Source organism: Peromyscus californicus, unplaced genomic scaffold (genome assembly GCF_007827085.1).
Source record: "Peromyscus californicus insignis strain IS unplaced genomic scaffold, ASM782708v3 Scaffold_3__1_contigs__length_106647218, whole genome shotgun sequence".
NCBI lineage: Eukaryota > Metazoa > Chordata > Mammalia > Rodentia > Cricetidae > Peromyscus > Peromyscus californicus.
The window spans coordinates 85,958,211-85,984,582 of NW_026294551.1; the positions used below are offsets into that span (position 1 = coordinate 85,958,211).

The following is a 26,372-nucleotide window of genomic DNA, read 5'->3' on the forward strand; positions in this document are numbered from 1 at the left end:
TTTTTCTTCTAACTGAACTTCTGATGCGTTATAATAATTTCTCACCGGAGGTATCAGCAAAGGGCAGAGTTTATTTAAGTCTGGCGGCTTGGGTGTGTTTGGCTTGGCTCTTGTGGGTGAGGCGCGTCTTGAATCTCCTGAACCTGCGGCAGGTTGACGGTTCCTAAATGGAGACGGAGTGTTGTCCCAAATGAAATATGAAGTTAAAACATCAGGTGAGGGCATGCTTTAGAAATGCATCCAGTAAATAATTAGGAGAACTGAGTTATGACAGTTTGGTGGGGAGTTAACTCTGGAGATGCTGTTGGAGAAAGCTTTCTGGATTTTAAGCCCCTTAATGACAGAGGGGGCTAATTATGAGACTCAAGTCGGAACTTTGATTTAGGACCTCAAATCTAAGATACCTGTAGTCCTCTACCAGAGGTAGCCTTGAGATAGGCATTTCTTTTGTGCGCGATGAATGGGAACTCTGGATTATATTTGATGGCATTTCTCCTTTAAAAAGCTTTGGGATGAAGCTTTCAAACGCTCATATCTATTTTCACGTTGAACAAACAGAGAATATGCACTATACTTGAATCTCTCAGCATAGGGTTTTTGTTGCTGCAGATGTTGTTTTAAAGTTTGGGTTATTTGCTATTAATCTCACTCTTTATAGATACTGTGTCCATTGCTTCTGTTGTTAAAAAATTATGGCTGGCATGAATGAATTGATATTTAAGAATGGAAAAATAAAAACACAAATAGGCAAACTTTTGAAATTAAATGTGACCAGAATCTGAATTCTATCCAGAATTTGGCCAAAAGCATTACCCCCCCCCCCCCCGACATGTTTAAGTTCATTTTAAAATTACCTTGATGGGCATAGGGGAAATACCTTAAAAGCGTACTGTTCAGTTAAGAGAATGCTTCTCGGCAATAGAATATGGAAAGGTGATGACTATGTCCCCAGGCTTGGCCCTAGAAAGAACGGCTCTCCTATGGCGTTGTGGAGTTCAGCAAGCCTGGGAAGAGGGGATTTCATGCATTTGTGTCACAATAGGATGTTTTCTTGCTTAGTTTCTAAACTGGACCGGCTCTTTAAACACCTCGCTCTGGGGTGTCTTGTGTTGCCAGACCCACCTAATGGTATCTTGTGGGCGCAGCTCGTGGATCCAGCCTTGAGAGGGAGGACATGAGGACCTGCTCAGTACTGGGTATTGGGGAACAAGTAGACAGTGGCTCTGGTCAGATGAAAACATCCAGAGTTTCCTGGGCAGGTCCTGGTACAGGTGCAGGCAGACTGAATTTTTTTCTGTAGATTGAATTGCAGAGAGAAACATGAACCATAAAAGGAGAAACTGCTGGGGATGTTGGGTAGACTCAGTGGGCACTGGCAAATTTAAAGAATGGCCTCACATGTAGTTTTTTGCTTTTGGCTTTTTTTTTTTTTTTTTCCTTTTTGACTTAAGAAACTCTACAGAATCTTATAGTAGCTTTCCTCGAATTCCACCTTCCCTGTACTGTTTTCCTGCATGAACTCTTTTCTAACTCTTGGTCTACCTAAATATTGATTTTTTTCCCTCTGACTTTGATGATGATGTCTTGCCTAAGTGGTAAGGGTCGAGAAGACATCCCTGGGCACTGGACCATCTTCATCACATATACTTTCCACTTTGGTGTGTGCAAATGACTTCTTCGAGGTGAGGCAGTAATAAATTTTAAGTTGTTCCTTGTGCACTTACCCCAACTGAGCCTCTGTCTCTCCTAGAGAAGAAAATAGAACTAAAGTGTGTACAAAGAGGTGCACTGTAGCCGGATGGTAGTTCGGCTGGCACTCTTTAGGTAGATGGCGATCAGTGTGATCCCTACTCAAACTATCTGATTCATATAAATAGCATTTTTCTGACTTTTCCAGTAGATGTTGCTGGAGAGCAAAGAAAAGACTATTCCCCCCACCCCCTGCAGGAAAGAGAAGAAAAACAGTAGACTTAGAAAAGGCAAAGAAACAGAGTCTTCTCTCCAAACTCATTTGCTAATTAATGAATTATATTGAATCATTACCTTTTATGATGTTCTATAGAAAGCTATCCAAACTTGATTTAGATTTGTAAACAATGATATTGTCCTCCCCAGGCCCCATATATACTGTCTGTTTGCTGTTTTCCGTTTAAAAAAAAAAATCAAGTTAACTGCACATTGCTATTCAGAACATTCCATCCCTGAATGCTAAAACCCTTTAACATGCAAATATGATGTCAGAGGAAGAGCTGAAATAGAATACCCCGAGAAGAGTAATGATCAAACGCATTATAAAAATATGCACCAGTTGCCAACATGTAATGAAATATTAAGAAATTAAAAGCATGCAACCTCTAAAGTAATAGAATTTCATTGCTCTGAGACTGTTTCCCCCACTGAATATTAAGTTCTTAATAGATGTACCAGTGAAAAAACAATCGAAAACCTACATGGTTTGTCACTGAAGTTCTTTCATTATATGATGTTGAAAAATTAGCCCAATAGGATTTTCCTCAGAATGGGAAATGTAATTAACATTGGATATTAAGTGCCAGACTGACAAAGCAAAAGCCACAAGGCTTGATAGGGGAAATAGAAATGCAAAAGCAAATAGAAGCGCTAGAAGCTGAAGGGACCCACACTGGAACTACTCTGCTGGTAATCATTCTGATAAAATGACAAAGACATCCCAGAGGAGCCTAGGATTCTAGTACCCAGGCACGAACTGATGCAATTTCAAGCAACCAATGACCTCTGTCTATGGGAATATTTATTTTTAGATATGATCAATTAGCCAATTTCAGTGGAGAAGAGAAGTGTATTTTTTTTTCTCACATAAGGGGAGTGTTGGCCATCACAAAACCACTTCCGCACGGGCCCAGCTTCTGACCTATGTTAGATAGCTTTTGATTTTTGTTACCTTGGGCAGACTTGGCTCTCTACTGGTGGGTTTTCCTGTTGCATTGAAATACTTCTTTGTCAGTTTTCATTCCTGAGGTGTGAAGTGCTCCACAGGATGTTTTGATATAATACCCCCCCATTCATTTTTTTTCCTGGGAAGAAAGAGCTTATATTTAGAAGGCATGAGCGTCAGCTACATCTATTTTGCAATTAGCACTGGGAGTCCACTGGGGTAAGGACATTCCAGCTTTCTTTTTCTGTTTTAAGTGCGTATTTTGTTTGACATGTAGTAGTTGGTTTGTTTTGTTTCTTTCTTTAAAAGGCAAAGCCTTACATTTGGGTGATTATATTTTCTGGTTTTGTTTTTATTGGTTGTTTGCACCTCTTTCTCTTTTTCCTCATAGTATCTATAAAGTACTTCCTGTATCCAAAGCGCCGTGAATAAAATGTGCCCAATGTTAACTAACAACGAGAAATGCCTGCCCCTCACTGACATCTTTGTAGAAATGGAAGCTATGGTGTGTAGCAGGAGAGCCCTAGTGGATGGATCAAATATGCCCTCCCCATCTTCCTCAGCAGAGCAGGCAAGAAGAGGCTGGTGTAGGCTGAGGGGATATTTTGAAGTAGGAGGGAAGATAAAAACATAAAATAATCTGGGACAGCACTGTCAGATGGATCATGTGAGAAACAGGGACCCGAAGCGATGGTGGATACTAGTGCAGCGGTGGGCTTTGAATGACCAGCCAAATTTTGGGGTACCCATGGCAAAGATATCTGGCAGTTTGTAGAGTAGTTGCAAGTTGGTATGGGAGTGAGGACGGAGTAGAAATGTAAATCTCCACAGCAGAGTTTCCCCCCAAGATTCTCTGAAACACCTGTCTAGATGAACTTTCTTCTCCAATTATATTGCAGCGCTATGAAGCTGCTAATGTGACTGTGGTATTAACTTACCTTTAAGGGATGTTGTTGAGAAAAGAGGAGGAAATGCCTGCTCTCAAGGCTGGAAGCCAGTGGGTATTGCATTAGCCCCATCACAGGTAGCAAAGTCGAGAAATATTGAGAGGAGGAAAAACAGATGCCATTGTAATTATTGCAGTTTCTTGTGTGTACTGTAGATGCCATGGCCTCATTAAGGACAGACTTGGTATAAATGTGTTTATTTCATATCTTCATAAGGAAAACCTTCACCATTTGTTCAAGATAAAGCACATAGTTTAGAAGATGTGGTGTTCTGTCTAGGCTATTGCTATTTGGACACAATCCACGTTGGGTTTATCTCCAGTTTCCTGACATTGATTATGATGGATTTCTGTGATCTTTGAGAGTTTTCATCTCTCTGAAAAGGTATATACTTTATTTATTGGAGCTAATTGCCTCCCCAAATTGCCTGTGTTGTCAATTACTTTCTATAAACTATGACTACCTCACATTGAACTCTTTGATGCCTAGTGCATTTGACTGACAACCACAGTGGTAGACATTACTCAGACTATATAATATACATTTATGTGCAAATGTATAAGGTGTTTTCTTGTGTTCTGCAGACTTCGCAATGAGAGGGTGCAAAAATAATCATTGGCACAATTAAATAGAAGGAGTGCCTCACTTTTTCTCAGAAGTAGTGATTTTACCAGCCTGCCTAAGTAGACAGGGTCGTCACTATGGCCTCAGAACCAAACTGTAGATGAATGACTTTTTGTGTCCTCTAGCCACTTTAATTTAATTTGTTCCATTTACTTTTCCAAGCTTTTCATCTTCCCACCATTTTAATATCATCAGAGATGGGGGGCTGCCCATGACATTCACACTTGACATTATCAAACACAAAAGGCATCACTCATACACTTGAATGCATTACAATGCAAGGGAAAAAATAGATCCCAAAGCCTTAGAAATTATTGTCTCATACCTTCAATGTAGGTGGGTTTTTTTTTTCCTGCCTGTTTTCTCGTGGATGTTGTATTTGACTGTCTTGCTTCTGTGTGTTTGTGGAGGATTTTAAATTATCTAGAAAAAATATCAGCAATCAAAAAAATCCATACCACAACATAAGCAGCCTTGTATTCACTAGACATAAGTATCTTACTACAATCCTATTATTATTGTCTCTTTGTTAAGGACTCATCACATTTTGATGCTGTACCAAAGTTGATCTTTGTATTTAAGGTGAGGTGCATTTTCCCTGTCGACTTCGGTCTGACAGTTTTGGCTGATGCTTGTTCTACTCACAAATCTGTGATTGTTGCATTTTTCTGTTACTGCTGGGTGAGTCAAAGATCTGTTGATATCTACTGTAGACCTACTTCGTGTGTGTGTGTGTGTGTGTGTGTGTGTGTGTGTGTGTGTGTGTGTGTGTTTGTGTGTGTGTGTTTGTGCGCGTGCGCGCGTGTGTGTGTTTGCATGTGGTGGTGGCGTGGAGGGTTGGCTGCAAGTTGGGGAAAATATTCAAGTGTGAATTTATCTCTAGTTCCCTTTGCTTAATATTTTGAGCCTTCTGTTCAAAGATAACTCCCCCTCTCCCACGTACCTACATGGCCATGTAAGACAACTGTAGTGATCTGAACAAATAGCATTATCAGATTGTGGTGAATTGCTCCGGCAGTGTTACATCATGCATCGGGATCCTGTGTGCTGTAGAGCTCTGTAAAACCGCCAGCTACATGGTACCCTGCAGGTTTAATATACTTCTGCAGCCTTGTGCTTGGGAAGGATTTCTGTAATTGGAGACAATCTAGTAAGGAGAACTTTTTAAGCCATCGGAGGCCGAAATACAAGTTTTTGAGAAATGTGACTTTACCAGCTTGAAACTGAATGGATTACAAATTTCTCTTAACTGGACAGAATCCTAATTGCCTGTACAGTACAGTCCTGATTATCCGGGGTTGATTTTCCAGTACAGGGATTATTCAGATTTCTTCTCTGACTCTGTCTTCTCCCTAACTACCTGACGTGAAACCCTTGTCTAATCATTAGCACTTCTGCTAATGATACGGAAGGGAAAAGTCCAAGCCAGTGAATAGCAGTCAAAGATGGAAGGTTGTAAAAAGTCTAATTTTAAAAAAAATTATCCACTGAAATTGTCTGCTAAATTTCACTGTTGGAGGGAAGAAGATCACTTTCTAGCTGCAAAGGATAGCTTACTTTACCTTTTCATGTGTCACCTTCTTCTCTGCCTTTTAAAGGAGCAAATCACTAAGATAAAATAAAACAAATCAACCCATCTTAATAGGGTCAAATTTCTGGGTGTGTTGTTTTGACTTAAATAATTCCCCTCCCCTCCCATAAGGCTAGCTACCCATTTTAATTAACTGGTTGGGAATTGGGGTGTGCAGGTCTTCTAAAAGGCCACATGGATCAAGCAAGGGTACCTTCTGAATTAGATCAGAATTTTGATTAGCATAGTTTGCTAATGTTAAATCCAAAAGTAGGTTACTGGTGCCTCCAGCCCCATTCTCCTACAATACTCCTCCATTTCCATCACTGGCTAGGTGCTAGTCATTCCGCCATACTTTTTTTTCTTTTTACAAGTTCAGCTACTGGAAAGTCTTCCCACTCTTGGTGGGCTCTGGGCTTCTTGGGCATGAGTAAGGCTGAGATAGCAAGAAGATGGGAAGCAGCTCTGGACCTCCCAGAAAGGGCTGAATTGTAGGCCAGGTGTGGATGTCACCAGCCACCTCGCCACGTATCTGCAGAATGGAGCCAGAATTCTTTCAGAAATCAGTTTTCCTCTGTTCTCTTCTCTTGTAGCATGGACTCTTTCCAAATCTTGCAGTCACACCCCCTGCTTTATGGTACTGTCTCATCCAACAGTGCCCAGTTTTCTTCTGTTGTCCTGCTGATGAAATTCAAGCCTTAGCAATTGGTAGTACTTTGAGGTACCTAATCAAAATTCACAAGCTCTGTTTAGTTATAAATATATAGTGCTGTGTAAGTGATAAAACACACATATAATTGACATGACAGGCTAAAGGACACAAAATGGTATTGTCTCCTTGGTGCTTTAAAAACACTCTTTTATCACTCGATTAAAATTGAGTAAGTTAGAAAGAAATTTGCTTTAAGTTTTTAAATGTTCCTGTCCAGCCAGATGTGCTATAATATCAATAGTCTTCAATGTATCTATTAAATGGGAATTTAAGCAGTAATATAATATATAAAGCTAAAAGTAGGAAATAATTATTAGAAAAACCATTCATGGGCTAGGAAGGTGGATCAGAACAGAGGCAATTGCTGTGAAAACTTGTGGACCTGAGTTCAAATCCCAAGAACCCATTTAAGGCTGGGTGTGGTGGTGTGTGCATATACATTGGATGTATTTACTATGTGTGGTCAGGGATTGTGTTTTTAGTATTATATCAGGGGAGTCAAACAATGAGGAACCTGTAGAGATTAATAATAAATCATGTTCTACCTACAGTAAATTGAGAGATTGAGACAAGAGAATCCCTGCAGCTCCCAAGCCAGTTAGCCTGGTGTGTACAGCAGGTAACAACAAAGAGACCATGTCAAAACATGATGGAAGTCAAGAAGCAGCACTCTAGATTGTCTTCTGACCTCTCTAAGCATGTTGTGCACATGAGGGCCCTCTGTTATCCACAGGATCAGGCACACAGACATACATGCCTGTGCACATCAGACACACACAAAAAGAAGGAAAAACTAATGGCCAGTCAGATCTTAGCGTTTTACATGCAGTATTCATCAGCACCTATATTTTTGTATTTCCGTGTGTGCATACATACACAGAATACACGTATATATGTCTACATCTGTATTTAAGTTTAGAGAGACACACAGAGGGAGGGAAAGGAGGCAGAAGAAAGAATAAATTCTTGGTAAGGTATAAGTATAGTCCTGGAAAATGCTGTGGCATTTTTCCTAATTTATATTATTAATATCTCATAATTTGTTCCAGGGATTCTAAGATAAATAAGGCATACGTCTTTGAAGTAGGTTACTGGGAGTTGAACCCAGGAACTTTTGATTTCTAAATATTAGCATAGCACTAGCTCTACCCCCTGTCCTGGCATTCCTTCTTAAGGAGTTCATAGTCTAGTCTGAAATTAGAAGTTATTTTATATTCAACTTTCAGGAATGTATTCATGTACTGTAAACACAGATAAAAAGCAATGCCAAGCCCCCTGAGCCACATGAGGTACTCAACACTCTATGTGCTTCTTGTGTTTAGCAAGAGAGATTTAAAAAGAATTACAATACCTATGGTTGGGGGAGATCTTCCTATAAAATGATCTACTCTCAAATAGATCTAAAAATAAATCTGACTTTGAGAAAAACTCAGGCAGGGGAGTCTGGTTTCTCTATTACATCCTATGTGGATGCAGGTCACAATCCAAAGATCCGATCAGTTTTTCTGATAGTCGCTGTTCTGAGGCTCCTGTATATCATTCAACCAAGTGAAGAACACAAGGGTTGTGTTGCGAACAAGCCTGGTATTAAAGGGACACTTGTACAAAATGTGCATGCAGAGGATAGGTTCAAAAGCTAAAGATTGATGTATTATTCCAAAATGAAGAGGGTTTGTATAATTGGGGTTTTTTCATTCCCAATCTGTGTGATGTTTGTGAGGGATATGTTGTATATGTTCAGTCACATATTGTATGTGATTTATATTCACACCCATGTAGTCTCTAGAGGTCAGTAGAATATAAGAAATGGACAAACATTCATGTTGAGATGAAACCCACAGATTCCAGAGACCATTTTTCAAACGGCAGAATGATGATAGTCGACTAATGACATTAGAAACTGAAGTCATTAATCGGTGTTAACAAAAAAGTCATGTCATTCTTGTTCATGAAATGAATCTAATCTATTTGTTTTAAGCAAATTTCAGATAAATGAACATTTTACATGGCAAGAACCTTGATAGAAACCCAATCTCTAATTACTTTATTATGCTTTATTATAACAGGCTGTGATTCACTCATCTTGAGGTTTTTTTTTTTTAATGTTACTCGAACAGAAGGATAAATTGTTTTTAAACATTGATGGTTACACCCTAAATACTGTTTCTATTTGAGCTGCCATGTCAGGCCCCTTGATTTTAGAAATAAATGGTTGGATGATTTATATGTGGCAGTTGTATCTGTTCTTATGTACTAAATGTTGAAAGGGGTATTAGAAAATTGTGATTTATTTTCTCTATGAGGCTAAAGTTATTAACAGTTCAGTATAATGCTACATTGCTGACCACGCCTATCAAGTTTCACCATGGAGAATTTATGCTCCAAAGGTACAGAATGTGACAGGATGCAGCCATGAACTCTCTGAGAGTAGAGTTATCACTACCTTTCAAACATCATCCATATCCAAGAAGATGGTGCCACATGGATTCAGATTTCTTCTGATTTTGAGAATGAATGATTTCCTTGTAAGTTGAGGTGATACGCCTTGGCCTAGAACTTGATATGTCTTACAAATGTTAGTAGCACTCTGATCTGAAACCAATCCATCAATGAGCTGTTCTGGTGTTTGTTTATTTGTGCTATGGTAGATCGCATTCGTAGCTCAATCTCCTCTGTGGTAAATCCTAAGTTAAGTTTTGAAAGCACAAATATGTAAGAGTGTGTGGTCAGAAATAACCAGGAGGGATGCCCCTTGTGGATCAGGGGAGAGGCTAATGTATCCATTCATAGGGCCTTTGTTGTTTAAGACAAAGCCGAAGAAATGTTTTAATGGTGACTCTGTATAGTATTTAAAAGTATTTTAGGCATACAATGGCTTCAGCCACCACCAAGGCATTCCAGAGAGTTACTCTGTAAATCTTGAAGGAGCTTTTCTAGTCTTTAATTGACTTATTTTGTTGGCAATTATAAATGAGGAGACACACTCTATATCCTGCCCTTGAAGAGTTCCCAGTGAAGTTGGATACCACTTGTATACCACCTCCCATGCCTGTGTGCTTCTACATCTATCCTCCAAGACATTTGCCTTCTCTGTTCCATCTCTAGAAGATCCTCAAGGTGTGCTAGATGTCACATAGGACCAGTTTCAGTTGCTTGTGCTTTTGGTCTTCTCAACAGTCCAGTCTAGATGGCTCCTCGTAGGTCTCAGCTGAAATGTCACTACATCCTAGAAGTCTGTCCTGACTAGGTCTCACCTACAAACTTCTATTCTAAACACCCTAACATCACATAACCCTGAGGTTGTATGCGTGCTTGGCTACCTGTTCATCACCCACTTAAATAATCTCTGAAGCTCAGTGAGAATAGAAAAGAAGGTGGCTAGCTGTGCATAACAGTGGTACTGCCCCCCGCCCAGCTTCGTGATGGTAGCATAATGTTCATCTCATTGATGACTTTTGACCAAATAACTAATTGCATTGCTTCTGTAAACTCAAGGGTAAGAGCTCGTATTAAGACACTGGGAAGGACTATCCCCTGTGTTTGTTTTTGATACTAATTTCAGGGTAAGTTCATTGTATCAATGGTCTCACCTTGTATTTGCCTTTTCATATCTACCATGAAATAGATTCTGATACTTGAATTCCAGAATACACCTGTGTTTTTAGATGGATGGATACACCCCCTCCTTATAATTATCATCATCATCATCATCATCATTTTTTATCCTCATCCTTTGACCATGTAGCTTGTGATAGATGATGCAGTCATTGGAGGGGAAATCAGAGTCTGAAGGTGGTTGTCATATCTCTCTAGCACAATGTTCTTAGTTAGGAGAGCAAATCTCAGAAACCAGAACAACTGAGTTAAGAATGTCTTGGATTCGGGCTTCTGCAACCACATATAGACACATAGCTACTCAATGTCAAGAAATTTGCTAGACACCCAGGGCTCCAGAATGATGATGCAGAAGAAATGTATATTGATTTAATTGTAGTTGGGTCTTGGGGGACAGTGTCACTTCCTGTACCTCTCCCTACACACCAATGTTATCTGTATACTTTCCTTTTCAAACTTACCTCTCGAAAGTTTCATTAAGTTCTTTGATTTTGTTCTTCATGTTCTATAACATGAAGCTATCCCTAGTCTCTTGTAATTTAAAGACTGTAGTAGATGTAGATGTCAGGTCTTGTTTGAGCATCATGCCACCTGGATTTTCATCCTTCACATGTGATTTCCCAAAGACCACATTCTTGCCTTGTGAATGGCACATGTGGGCAGCTCAGCATTTGCATGCATCTGTTTTCAGAGTACCCATCCCACGTCTGGTGTCTTTGATCTTTAAAAGTGACCATTTTATTTAAAGCCACACCCTTCAAGCAGAAAACCATGATACTCGGCAATATGGTTAAGAATGAACTCAGAATTAAGACACAGTTTTGCTCTTTTATGATTTTTACTCAGCTGCATTTTTGCAGAGCCAAGGTGTTTGCTGAGAGGCAGTGTCTTCATTTCATCATTGTTGTTTTAATTACTTCAGCCTTCTGTGCCATGTAGCTCACACTCACTCCTGTTTTTTGTTATTGTCTAACGGAATATTTTGTAAAGGGTATAAAATGTGATTGTCCCCACCTTTTATATGATTAAAGTAGCACTGGATATATGTTATTTGTAGAGAGAAACTTAAGCATGCCCAATGGAGTATGCATGTACATTTGATGTATTTATTATGTATGGTCAGAGATTGTATATTTAGTATTATATGTGGGGGGGGGGGGCGTTTAAAGAAGAGGAACCTGTAGAGATTAATAATAAATCACACTCTTCTTCTACTAGAATGTTTTCCTAAAAATTCATTGCCTTTCTGTGTTACAACTAATATAATATAAAGTAGATTCAATGACACAATAATGAAGTTATATAAATAAACTCAAAAGTTTTGAATCTGGGAAAAAGACTAATACCATGGGGGGCAGATAATAATGATGAGAGAGAGATAATAGAAGGGAGAGGAAAGAGTAATCAGAATGCAGGATGCATGTATGAAATTGTCAAGTAGCTAATTAAAACAGTGAAAAGCATGAAAGGCTGATCGGTTTACTCTTCCTCGACTACATGCATGCTAAGTCATTTGAGTTTACCACTGTAATTCCTCTCTCGATTTTTGACATACCTCTCTTCCCTCCATCCTTGCTTCCACACAAGGGTCTAAGAGAGCTCCCTTCTCCCATTCTTCACCTATGTCCTAACAAATCCTCTGTCCCACGTTACCAGCAATGTCTCAACACCAAGTGTTCTTTACTATATTTCTTCTTTAATAAGAGAGTGTTTTTAAAGAAAAAAATCATGTAAAGGAGGACTATAACCACGTGAACAAATATGTACCATTTTTAGAACTATAAACTACCTTATAATAAATCACAGTATTCTTCATTTCCAAACATTCGGGCAAGAGTAATAATCGATACTCACGGAGCAAAGAAAACATTCTTTCAATTTATTTAAATGATTTTACTTCACAAAAAAATATGCACAGCTTTACCAAATAGACCTTTGACTTTTAACAGAGGAGTGCTTTGCGATTTTTGAAAGCACTTGTGGATTTGTTAATGTTAAACTGGTAATTGTTGATCTCTTGGGGGGGTACAGCAACTTCAGTGTGGGCTTATTACACTGTAAAATATGGATTGCCTTTACCCTAATGGCCTCTGAATCCTATTACCATCCCATTAGAGAGTGTGGGATTTTAGTAATTCTGTTGTTGTTTCCACTGGGCAGTGACTATAACAGGGAAGGGCAGGGTTAATGCAATTCATCTCTTTGAATACTTGTAACTCGGGTCCCTTATCACTCACTGTGGTTTTCATTAGGGGTTTGTCCCCTTCTTTCCTTTTCTCTCCTTCAGGCCCCACAACATTTCCCTTGGCCTCTCATAAACCTGGAGAATGTGCAAGGACATTTTGGTGCTTCCAACATTTAAAGAGAATCTTGACAATTAGCTTTTCGAAAACTGAAAATAAATAAACAAGGTGGCACATTGGCTTGCTGTGAGCCAGGCTGAGGCTGAGAAGCATTTCGGTGACTGTCACTGCCAAGAGGGGTATTGGAATAGCTTTTCAATCAAGGCCATTTATGCGGCCTTTCCACAGGAGAAGCATGAGTTCAGAGGGTCAAATTAGTGCAGGCCAGTGTTTTGTATACAGTGTCTGATGTGTTCATGCAGACAACTGGGTCCTGGGTGCTAATCATGTAACAGAGAAGAGCCAGGAAAGGTTTCAAAATGATTGGAGTTAGATGCCTTTAGAGAGAAATTTATGCATTAATTCCCAATACCTCAGACTTCTCAGCAGATATACATGCCTGATTATATATCAGTAGTTTTATTCATGGAATTTGTTTTTAGCTAATACAGTCTTTTCAGAATAAATATGAACATCAGATTACTTCTCAGTGTGTCAAAACAAATTAGTTCCCCACAGTGATGCAATGAAAGGTGTAACTATTTTCTCTTTTTATGTGTCAGAAAGCATTGCCAGGATAGGGAATTCCCTCTCCCCCATCACTCCCGCCCCCCCCACCCCTAAACTGATGATAGACAAAGGTCTGATTTAATGCGCAAGCATGAACCTGGGGCTCCAGCACCCATCTCTGTTGCCAGTAAGGAGAACCAGAAGCTGAGACCAAAGAAACAAATGCCTTCAAAAAAAAAAAAAAAAAAAAAGACAAAGAATGGCAGGGGGGATCTGACCATTTCAATCCACTGAAAGCAAGTGATATTCCCAGGCCTATTGTTCACCATCACAGAGAATTAAGTTTCCATGTGTTTCATCAGAAATGGGATGAGTGTGCGACATCCCTGCACCACGAAAATGCAGACTGCCTGATACGCAGAAGGCTGGTGTCTGACTGGGTGGAGTCTTATGTCCTCAGTATCGCACTTATTCACCTGGTTAGAGCTCATACACTGAGCCGGGGTGCTGCTTAGAGATAGCATAGTTTCTATATTTACGCTGAAATTCATGCATCAAGTTTCCTTTTCATTTGCAGCATGACTTACCATAATTCTAGACAGACTGTGTGAAAGTATTTTTGCCCTTTTATCAATTCGGTTGTATTGAGTGAAATTCATTTAAAGCATGTCTATGCGGCTACAGAAGCAGTTAGTTTTCATACCAATAGACTGATGCAAGTGAGTGTTGTTATCAGATGAGACATCCTTTGGAGTCTTGGCTGTGCACTATCTTTTTAATCTGTTTCTATATTCCCATAATCACTTAGGAACCACAAACAAGACAGGAAAAAAAAAAAAAGAGGGTTGCTGTAAGCACGTACTACTGTAATTCACAATTAAGAAAAAATACAGGACATATGCATATGTGTAGAAACCTTTGCACAGAGTTGCTGAACTCATGGGGTGGGGTTCTGTATAATGCTCAGAGCTTTGTGAATGACAATCTATGGATTGCTCAGTGCTTTGTGAATGACAGTCTATGGAAGGCTGGTTATTCCACCAGTGGAGAGTAGGCTTTTGCTGTTTTCATTCATTGTGCCCTTTTCTTCTTGGAATTTTCTTTCAGACCTCCAAGAAACATAACAAACAAAGTGGTACTAACATTTCTCTCCACGAATGATATATTATCTTTGCCCCTGTCACAAAGGCACAGATCTGTCATTTGTTGTGTCTATAAAATGTCCCCTTAATGCACAGTAAAGGAATCACTTACCAATTGTTGACTCACATCGTATTGGTAAGGAAATTAGACTCTTTGTAAGACAAGGTGTCTGTTAAAGTTGTACCAGGACTCCAAAACAAATGCTGAGTTTTGTAGAACGATAAGAATGATGAATACTCCCTTTTAATGTCATAATCTACCCAGTGTTTTGTGGGGAATATACAATAGCACTTCCAATGGCTGTGGACATTTGGAAAACTCAAAGAAAATTAAACAAAACAAAACAAAATGTCACCCAGAAACTATGCTGATTTTTATTTTGTTTAGTTTTGTTTTTTTCCAGCATAAGTGTTTTAAGTTGGTATTTTACTTCTTGTATGTATTATTACACTTTGTAATTTCTACTTACATTACTACTCCAAAAATTGCATTAATATTGTTAACTATATGCCTTTTAAAGTGGGGAAATGGTTTTTAAGCTTTAAAAATAATTTTTTGTTCCTTATAAATTCATAATTACAAAATCAAGTTCTGTTGTTTAGAAATGATATACCAATAAAAGTAGACACATTCTGAATTGCCACTATAAAAAAAATAGCTTTCACAGTTTCTGACATTTTGTCATCTTTGCTGACATAAGTAGTAATTGTAGTTATTTTTAAAATTTATATTTTAAGCTGTGTGTCATGATGCGTACCTGTAACTCCAGAGCTCTGGAGGATGAAAGTCACAAGTTCAAGGCAAGCCTGTGCTACATAATGACTCCAAGGCCAACCTGTGCTACATAAAAAGACCTGTTCCTGTATGTGTGTGTGTGTGTGTGTGTGTGTGTGTGTGTGTGTGTGTGTGTGTCTGTCTGTCTGTCTGTCTGTCTGTCTGTCTGTGTCTGTGTCTGTGTTATAACTACTAATTGCCCTTTAGATGCTTTATCTCTTGAATTATTCACTCTGTTGAATTTTCTTCATGATTATGCTATGCTAGAAGATCCCAATTTTATTATTTAAAACTACTCAACAATTTTAGAACTATGCAAGCCTCTACTGATCAGATTCACGGCTGGTATTTTACCTCAATCGTTCTTTAACTTTTATTTTCTCATGCAGATATTTTAAATCTTTATTCAGTAAGTTCTTATGTTTTAGATGCCTCGAATTTATATGCAAAAGTCTCCATATGTTATCCAATACATATGTACAATACTTTCTCCTTTTTAAAAGGATAATATTACAATGTCATTAGCCTTTTGGAAACATTTAGAAATATGTGTGTTTGTGTGTGTGTTATAAAGATTGGCTTTCCTGAAATAGTTAGATCTCTCATAGATTTTAAATTATAATATTTGTCAAGTGATTTACTCGGTAGATTTGGGGGCTTCTCCCCCCTATGACATACTTACATTTTTTTGTACTGTCCTTGCACTGTTTAGGTACAAAGAGTTAATAGTAGTTTACAGTAAGCAAGAAGCTCTTAATGTACCAAGAATCTCTTCAAAGTGTCTGGCTTGAAGTTTTCATTCTGATTATTCTCTTATCTCTGTATGTGTATGTAGAAAAGTGGCAAAATAGTTTTATCTTCATAATATTTAGTGTAGATTTTGCATGTTTTTTTTAACACGTGAAGATTTTTTTCCATTTTTTGAATATACAAATTAGGCATTTTAACCAATTTCTCTTTGATTTGTCCTAGTCAGTCTTTGTTATCTAGAATTTTATTAGCGAAATTTCCCACATCTTTCTTTCATTTCCTTCCTCCACTTCTACCTGCCTTTTCTTTCACAGGACTGTGGGATCATGCCTGGGACCCTATGTATAGTAGGCTAACAGTGAACACTGCCCTAATTCTATTCATCTGATACTTTTTAAATTACTTGATATGTGATATATGTTTCCTCTTACCCCCTCTACCCCACTGTGTGTGTGTGTTTGTGTGTGTGTGTGTGTGTGTGTGTGTGTGTGTGTGTGTGTGTCTGTCTATCTGTCTGTGTCTGTGTCTGTGTGTCTGTGTGTAAAACTAGTGAAAGTCAGTTTCTCCTTCTACTATGTGGGTCCAGGAGATTAACTCAGGTTAATCAGGTGATCTTAATTTTTACTTTTGAGACAAGCGGGGCCCAAGTTACCCTAGCTGCCCCTGAACTCTTTACACAGACTAGGGAGGGCTAGAACTTGAGATCCCTCTCCTTTACCTCCTAAATTGCTGCTGGAGTCATAGCCCTGAACATCCCTGCCCTTCAGTTTCTTTCTTCTTGTGAAAGCAGAGCCTGTCTATTTAGAAATAACCATTACTGACACTATCTGATGTGTAAGTGCACAGAAGAAAGTAGTGATCTACTGTGGGTGGCCACATGTGTGTCGGCAATGCACGCAGTAACTAGCCTGACAACCTCAGATGGTTCTAACTTCCCCATGATGAACTTTTAAATGATACGATCCACAGCAAACTAGACTAGTATGAAGCCCTGCCACGCAAGGAAAGGTCCCTGGTGAAATCTTTGGGAAGTAGTTCAGATACCAGCCTGGCCTTGGTACTTTATAATAACCAGTGTTATGTTAACAGCTTTCACAAGGTTCACAATAAAAACTTGCCTGACTTATTTGAACCCATCTTCTTCTATATTTACATTTGCTCCATGATGGTTTTTTTTCCATGTATTTTATTGATTATTTGGTGCTAGGGCATGTATTTGAATATAGGGCAGATATGACATCTATTACTCAGTCCCTTGACTAATAGTGAATATTCCAATTGGCTAGAAATTATTCCAATCGGCTAAAATTTCCAATGAGTCTTTTTTTTTCTTTTGGTAGATGGGAGGTAACCATACTCTGATCTCCAGTGATGGTCGTGAAAGCATCTCACTCACTGACCATTTACTTAGTGATCGGAACTAGCGGCAGCTGCAATAGGCAACATTATGCAATCAGGCATAGCATCTTCATGACCTTTGGCAAAGAAATTATGCTTTTGACTGATGGAACTTTGTAAAGTGGGTAAAATATCCTGCAGGAGATTAGGAAGTACAGAAATTATGTATGTAAAATTTTTCATGTGATTTCTATGTAGGACAGCCCTTTATAAAGCAAGAGTCACCGTTATTCTTAAAAACCGTTTACAGAAAGACTCCCGGGATGCATTTCCTGCTTGGTTACACTGTGACAGTGGCACAATGGGAAGTAATAATTTCATAATGTTTAGCAGTTTACATGCTTCTTATGTATGCTGTTGAGAAAACACGCACACAAATAAGTGGGAAAACGGTGAAGGAGCCAAAAATCAAGTCACACAGGGGTGGTAGGAGCTAGTAGTATCATGCTGCAGGACATGCCAGCCCAGGAGGAAAGATGTCCACTCTTTATACATGAGGATGTTACCTGAGTGGAACATTTCGGACTGTCACACAGTCTGATGTAACCGGATCAAAATCACATCAAAGTTCAATTCCTTGGCCTCGAGTGCTTGCTGAGTTAGGCTTCTTTTCTGATTATCCTTTTATGGAATGTGATTTTAAAAGCATCCCAAAGTTATAAGTGCCCTTGGGTCGTGTTGACATCTGATTCATCAATGGGTAAGCACCCTGTAATTGTTACTGGAGCATCCTTTCGTGCTCCTGGAAGTGAACCCCCAGCTCAGCAAGAATGATGTGGAAATGTTGGTAAACCCCTTTATTACTTTAAGTCTAGACTACTGTAATTCTCCATTTGTGGGTCTCCTTGACTGTGCTATTAATAGGAACCAACTTAAGAGTATAAGGCTGCCCAGATCCTTCCTGGCATCTTGTCACCTCAGCATATTTAGAACCATCAATTCAATCCCTGTATTGGTTACCCATAAAATTTCACATTGATTGTGCAGTTGTTTTACTCACGTAGATGGTACCTCAGAGATGTGGTTTCATTCTGCCTGTCTCATGGATTTTTCTTTTATCACATCTGGGTCACTTGTGCAGACTTAAATTTGAAAGCTTTTGATACTTGCCATACACTTGATGAAGATGTATTCAAAATTAGGCTTCTTAATTTTAATTTTACTTTAGTTTTGAGATATATAGAAGTTGAAGAATATGAGTTTTATCTTTATGTTTCTGACATGTCATAATATCCAAGTTATGGAAAACGTGTGTTCAGATATTTTTCTATATAGTACTATAAAGTTTTAATACAATAAAATTTATGATTATTACTTAGTAACCTACTTCCAAAATTGATGCTAACATGGTACTTTTCCATGCTTTGAAAACTTTATTTTAGTAATTGCATAGTATTTCCTCTTATGAAGTATAAGATTTCTTTGATTCGTTTAGCAACTATTCCTTAACTAAATATCTATCTAGCCTACATGCTACACATGGTCCTACCCTAGCTTCTGAAGACACAAGATCAGCTATGGGTGGATGCCACCTTCACCCCCATTGGATTGACCCTCTACTATTCAAAGATTCGAGTTTCTTTTACCTGCAAGCTATTGTAAAAATGATAAGTTTGGGTTTAAATTGCCTCACTAAAGAGTATTTTTCTGCCCCTCTGTGCCTATGCTAGGAATATTAGTGTTTTCCTGGAGGGACTAGGCCTGTGGAGGGCCCCTCAATCCTCTATTTCCTCCTGTAAACCTCTTTCCAGTCATCTACCCATGTTTGATCATTTCCTTTCATATGTATATTCTGCCTCTCCTCTTGGGCTCTGTCTAATAATACTTCATTTTAATTTCATTTGTTAGTTTTAAATCCTATGCCCTTTGCCAAAGTACATGTAGCCATTAGCCTAGTCCAGAACTTCATGCTTTGGTTCCTGTTCATGTCTCTAGGCTTCCCTTAATCTGAGAAATTCACCTTCACTTTGATTTAGATTTGCCTTATCCAATGATATATACACAATATTCTTTAGATTTGCCCAAATAAAAATAGAAATGCTCTAGAGGATAGAAATCATGTCATGGGCACAGCTATTTTTTCTAGATGTTGGGAATATATTGCTATCATGGATCTTCCTGGCATGCATCTTAATATATTTTTAAAAAAATAAGAACTTGTATTTTTTCTCTCATCTAAGTAAAGTACTCATGGTTCTGGCACCATTCTAGTAAAATCATGCACTGTTATTAGATGGCAATTAGATGTACACAGAGAGATGAGGGGTGTGATCTTCATTCCTCATATGCACCTAGACTTTGTGTACATGGATTCAGCCTTTGAGCTTCCGGCACCTGTGTTCACAAAGGAACAATGTAGACAGTTGAGTCATTTAAAAATATGCAGCATTTAATAAGAGATTAAACCCCTGCAATCTGATATTGGGTTAGAAATATGCCTGGATATATTGCCTGCTAAAATTCTATTGTATTAAGACTGTATCATACAGAAGGAGGGGGCTGCTTATGTTTTCTTCTGTCCTCAGCCAAACCGTAGAGAAGTTTCAGTTTCTATTAAAAAATGACCCTGGACTCTGAGTTTGAATACAATCTATTAGATGCTAACTTTAGGAAAACAATGCTAGTTTATATGCCTCTTGAAAATATAGAACCTATAAAAATATAAGGCTTCATCTAACTCACACGCACATACAGTAGCCGGACTGTGGCTCTCAAATCCAGGCTTGTCATGATGTAAATCCATCTTATCTATAAGTATGATTTTTAGTATCTATACTAGAAATCAGATTCAACTAGGTTATTCAGTCCTGAAACAATATACCTAGATATCTGTACTATACAAATATGCAATTTGTAAATGCTTTGTTTTGTGTAAATTACACTGTATACTTAAGTATTTTTTCATGTAGAAAAAAACTAATTCCAAGAAGTGATTGTCTCCTATCTTTTTGTATGCTTGATGACTGAGAAGAAAGTCTAATCCGATCACCTGTGGCTCAGTATTTTTGGTACATCCAAACCAGTGTCATTTTACTTACGAATACAATTGGGAAAAGGAAGGATGATTGTCTCTGGCAGGTTGAAATGCATTATGTTTGTTCTGACCCCAGCTCAAATGAAAATAAAATAGTTCCAGATCTTGGAATGATCCAGAAGCTAAAATTGCTCATTTGAAGCTGCCAGAAGGGAACAGAACAAAATTGAGAAGGATTTTTCTACATCTTTCATTTGGAGAGCATCAATTCCAAGGATGAGGTAATCGGATCACCTAATTATCAAATCAGTCTTCCTTTATGTCACATGACATCCTTTCTCTACCCTTAAAGGGAAGTAGAGAAAAGCTATCAGGAGCAGAGGTTATCAAAGGAGAAATTAGTAAAACTCCATCAAATCGCTGTAAGAATAAAATTACATTTGATCTGTGTTAGTCACTTGGAATCAAAGGAAATCTAAGGTGCCAGGAAATATCTAGCCCAAAGCTGACTTTTGAAATATGGAAAACTGAGGCCCAGAAAATGAAACCTATTTACTGAGTAAGTTGGAACTGTGAGCAAGATGAAACATATTGGCTATTGTACCACGATCAAGAATTTTGACGTGAAGTACATTTCCAACACACACAACAAATCGACATATTCTGAAACAAAGGGTTAATTTTCAAACACATTACTTTCCTAAAAAAGAACTACTGGCCCTCCAGCACTTGTGAAATATCCCTTGCATTGCCGTTCTCATTAAGGAGAATAAAAAGAGAAGCAGTTGGGCTTCTGTAGTTGTTTAGTATTCCTTTAGCTGTTTCAGACTTATTTGTGTCTGAAGAGGGAAGCCTCTTAAATAGAAACATGACATATAAACTAACGGCTGGTTTTGACATTGAACTTCAGATCCAGGGTAGGTAGGAGTGTTTGCACTTCATGTTTGTAATATACAAATAGATGCTGGTTTAAATTCTCAGCATGAACAGGCTGGTGGTTAGCTGAGTTCCCCGTGTCTCCCTTCACTCAGTCGCCACAAAATAAAGGAAGGAAAAACTCCAGTTTCGCAGCCAGTGGGTGTGGGGGTAACCGGAAACTCGGGAGGACTGTTTTACAGTGTTCACACCCTCTAACAAGACTGTTCATTGGAGCTGCCCACCCCACACCACCCTTGTCTCGTCTTCCCCTTTGGCTTAGCTGTCTCTTATTGCTGTGCCCGTCCAGCGTACCCTAATCTTATATTCACTCTTCTACAGGATGACAAGCTTTGCCCTAGAAGACTTGATCACTGTTGAGAATGCTAGAAGTATAGCAACCCTGAGGTTGTGCTAATGTTGTATGAGACATTTAGCATCGTTAACTGAAGTGAGCCACAACTACTCAAAAAAGTTAAGATTTTCCTTGTTGTCCAGTTTAGGAAGCAGGGACCCTGAGTGTCTATATTACCCCACCGCCAGAGGTGGGAAACTTGACATTGACTCCCGTTCTTTCTGTTCTACTGCCCAGCTTCCTTGGAGGACTCAGCTCCAGTACTTTAGTTGTAAGACTCTTGGATTTGTTCCTGCTGAGTTCATTGAACGGCTCTTCACTTTGCTTTCTCTCTGTGCATTTTCTTTATTAATGGCAGGAAAACACCTAGAAATCTCTCCTCTGCCATCAGGTCTTTTTCATTAGGTTCTAAGAAGGGACCCAGGGTTTACTCTAGCCATCCATTCAACTGCAGAAGACATAAAGCACAGTTATACCAGAGGCCTTTAGCCCACATCTCAAGGTCTTCTCAAAGCTTTCGCAAATCTAGCTTACAAATTAGGAGAAAGCGCTCAGACTGGACCCTCCAGGTTTCAACACTTACTCGCAATTTTGAAGGTGTGAGGGTGTCTTCTAGCTGAAGTACTAAAAGAAGAACAATGGCCTATAGGATACCAAATGAACACTTAACCCATCCTTGGATAGTGGGAATGGTTCCATTACACCCAGAAATAAAAAAAAAAAAAGACATTGTGTTCCAGATAGAGGGAGAAGCAAGGAAGAGGACAGTGAGGTTAGTTAGAAATAATAGTATCACAACGCTACCAATACATGTAAGAGTATATTTTTACATTATATTATATACATTTAATGAATTTTAAAGTGTATTATATACATATATAATAAATGCATAGTAGTATACTGCAACCTATTATGTGAGATATTGCTTTATATCTGTTCTTGTTTTACTTTAAATCAGACTGCTATACCATTGTTTTTATAATTATACATCAATATTACTCTTGATTATTTCTGTAGTACAGGTTATGTGACCCTAATCTGAAACAATTATGACAAGAAATTTTTTCTTGTTTCAGATTTTTTTTAATTTTACACACACACACACACACACACACACACACACACACACACACACACACACACATTGTTCCCACTCTGTAGCAGCTATATCATTCTGGGTAATTCACTTCTCTTTTCCTGCCTAACATGTTGGGGTAGACAGGAAATGTTGACAGAAAGAGTGAAGGAACAAACCTATGAATCAAGGGAGCCAGTGGGATTACACCCACATTCCATGAGTTGAGAGAGATTGGTTCATGAAAAATCGGTGAAGCATGATGGAGTGAAGGAAAGCTGGCACATGGGCATCATATGTGGGCCACTGTCTGTTAACTTTCCATTTTTACTTTACATACCAGGAGAGCAGATTGATATTGCATTTTAATTGTGTATATTAGAGGGAGGCATATGGTTACAACATTTTCTTATTTACCTTCTGTAACATGAAATTTATCATTTTCTTCCCAAAATAAAGGATTTAAGGGGGCATGCCTACTTTTTATATGAGTTCAATTCTCTCCCATGCGAAAGACTCCTGATATGTGTGGCAGGTTGATGCCAAGATGATATTGGCACCATTTTCTTATTGCCATGGTGATCCCTAGCTCTCCTGAAATCTCAAGAGGGACTATGATATTTTAAAAGCAACTTGAATTTTGGTAATTAAAAAGGCTGGAAAGAATACCCTTGCTACATTTTTGCCAGCATGGGCAAATAAGGATAGCAAATGATGTCTAGAGGGAAGGAATATGACTTGTGCTTTATTGGGTGGAGTAAGCTTGCATTCTAATTTGAAAAGCCTCCTGTAAGTTATGTATGGGGTATTTATGGCAAGTCAGAGCCCTACTGTGGATTGTGAAGTGTGTCTAAGCATATCCTTCCTAGAAACAGCTCTTGTCTTTCCTGGAGTCACTATCATTTTTAACTCAGAGTTGAAGGTATGATTGTCAGAGTATTTAAACATTGAAGGCAATGTGTAATGTATATAAATGTTAGCAGTTATCAAGGTAAAGCAAAAGAAAAAAGTGATTCTCTTAAATGGGAAATTAAGGCAGACAAGCGTCATTCACACTGCAGGTTAATCATGTCCCAGCCTGTCTCAAAAGTTCTTACTGCGGGAGTTATTTTAAATTTTGCCTGAGCAACTGTGTTTTCCAGGAAAACCCTCAAAGATAAGGTTTTGTCTCACATCAGATGGAAAATTTTAAGGCATTTTATTAAGCAATAAAATGAACAAATACTTGATATGATAAACGTGGAAACAAACATTCAAAAGAAAAAAAAGGGGAAGAAAGCCCAAGTCACTGGGATGAAAATGAAAAAAGGTTAATCTGTGTGCCTGACCCCAGCTTCAGTGTTCTGTTTGAAGAGGAACCCGGCCAACAGTAGGACTCCACTGGTTTTGTTGTGTTGTTTTGTTTTTAGCATATGCCATCGTCTTAGGGCTGCAAATCTTTAAGGGCATAGAAGGAAGGGTGGAACAATGTTTCTTAATTAGGAAGTTTACAAACAAATGTAAATTCCCCATTTACCGATGGGCATTTTAATTGAGCTTTTACAAAACATTACAGCCTAATGTTTCACAGTCAAAAATAAACCAGAGGACTCTCAAGTACCATTTTCCCCACATAATTCAATTATTATCACTCGTGGAAAGTTGCTAATTTTCTATAGAATTCTATCCTATTGGGGAAAGAAAGGCAGCAAGTAGAGGTGGTTGGCCCTGAATTCTTACAGACCATTCCAGTGAAAGGCAGTTACTGTGTTGTTCATTATCTTATTTAGTGACATTTATAGCTGCTATGACCTAAAATAGAATCTAGCCAGATGGTTTTATTAGAGGCTTTTGTTTATTTGATTAATTTTGTGTTGCGTTTAGCAGAGATTTGGTGATTTTAATTTTGTTATTGTTCACTGAGTTTTATGATTAGGGAAGTGACTTAGTGGTACCTAACGTATGGCTTGCTGAGGACAGAGTCTCAGGGTGGTGACTGAGAAGCATGCTTGGGGCTTCATCATCTATTTAAACAGATGTGTATCCATTTACACAGAAATAGATGCGGTGATTTTGTTGCACATATATTAATGTTCAAGTTTGTGATTTTCTTTTCCTTATAGAATTTGTCTGGTAGTGTCTTCCTCAATGTGATATTTTTTAATCTATGCATTTAATCCACTAGAAGATTTTTTGCTTTCTTGTATTAAAACATTCTTGAAATTAAAGGAGACCAACTCAAGCAGCAAGATAGAAAATCTGTTAGGTTCAAATAAGTATTGTGTTTGCTTGCTCTTGTAAGAGAGAATTTTATTCATAGTTTCAAACATGGTTCTTTTCCTTAAGAGAAATAGAGAAAGAAAGAGAGAGCTATACAATTTCAAAGAGAATTTTCCTATTCCCTACTGAATCATAGTTTTACATTTCCTGAAAATAGATTCACAAATGTCATAAATTAGTCTGTAAATTTTACCTTATTATGCTTCCTCCTTCAAAAATATGCAAGAAAGTGATTATTCGTGGTGTTCAACTCCAGGCTGATGAGTCGGTTCTAATTATCAAAGCAGACATAATGAGATGAAAACAACTTTCTCGAGGGCCTCTGAGTTTTCAGTCACCATCACCACCCTGTCATGCTGGGTTAACTGTTTTCTGCCCAAGTGGATGTCAACACAATTAATTTCACAGTTTTTTTTCAGCTGATATACATAGGGTTCATTTGCTCATCTAGGCAAAAAGCTCCACATATGTTAGGGTGCAACCAATTTCTGGGTTCTCCGTGGGTAGATGAGAAAAATGAGGAGAATGGACATTTGTCTTCACAGGTCATGTGTAGCTACATAAGTGAAAAAATAGAAAATAGCTAGAAAATTTTCATAGTGCTGGTAGCCCATATTTATCTAGTTTAACTTTTGCCATAGGAGAGGTTACGGTAGATCACTCCACAATGATGGAAATAGCCACAATGTCTGAAATGGTACACAGTGTCCTCATTGGGCTATTGAAAACTTGAAATGCAGTTAGTGTAACTGAGGGGTTCCTAATTTTCTATAATTTTAATTAAATTTACATTTGTATTTGAGCAAATACATATGGCTAATCTCTGCCAGATTGGGCAATCCTGTTCTCAAATTTATAGTGTTATTACTTACATGTACTTTACACTTGAAATATCATCTCTTATACTCTAGCTGTTGCAGCATGAAAACAGGATGAGATGTAAAGTTTTATTTTATTTATGCCATGAACTACAAGCAGCACTTTCAAGAGTGAAAGAATCCATGCAGGAACAACTGCATTTTTGCATATTTGATAAGAAATGATGAAATAACGTCCTTGATTTTAATGTGTGAGTAGATTGCAAATTAATCTTTAATTTATGTCTGGATTTCTATACCTGGCTAGGATATTTTTTAAGTCCGATTTCTTATTTGTTATTGTTACTCTATGAATCACTGAAATGATATATTAATTTAGTTGATTAATATGATTCATTACCATAAATCATCTTCTTTAGCTCGTGTGTTGCTGCTTAATAAAAACTGCAAACACATTTTCCCCCCAGAGTTGTATTTGATATCATTCCATAGCAACCAATTTTTCATTTCCCAGCATGTATGTATGGCTTGCTTGGTGATAAGTATTTGGAGGGAGAAAAGAAACTGGGAACAGGGGGCTGAGAAGGATGGAGGGAGTGGGAGATGGAAAGAGGAAGAGAGAAAGGGAATCAGGAGAACATGAGTGCTACTACTGCAATAGAACAGCAGGGCTATGG

General features: G+C 38.2%; 1 protein-coding gene across 18 annotated transcripts in view; it reads left to right on the forward strand.

Moving 5' to 3' along the window:
• Positions 1 to 26,372, forward strand: part of Tenm2 (teneurin transmembrane protein 2) — a 1,246,916-nt gene that overhangs the window by 573,432 nt on the left and 647,112 nt on the right. Inside the window, exon 1 of one of the 18 annotated variants that reach the window (XM_052758565.1) lies at positions 48 to 215. The exons of 16 other annotated variants lie outside the window; for them this stretch is intronic. In XM_052758565.1, the coding sequence (XP_052614525.1) occupies positions 191 to 215 (25 nt within the window). In that variant the 5' untranslated portion in view covers positions 48 to 190. Of the gene's footprint in view, positions 1 to 47; positions 216 to 26,372 lie in introns of those variants that run through there. One more of the 18 variants, XM_052758569.1, reaches the window with a different exon arrangement.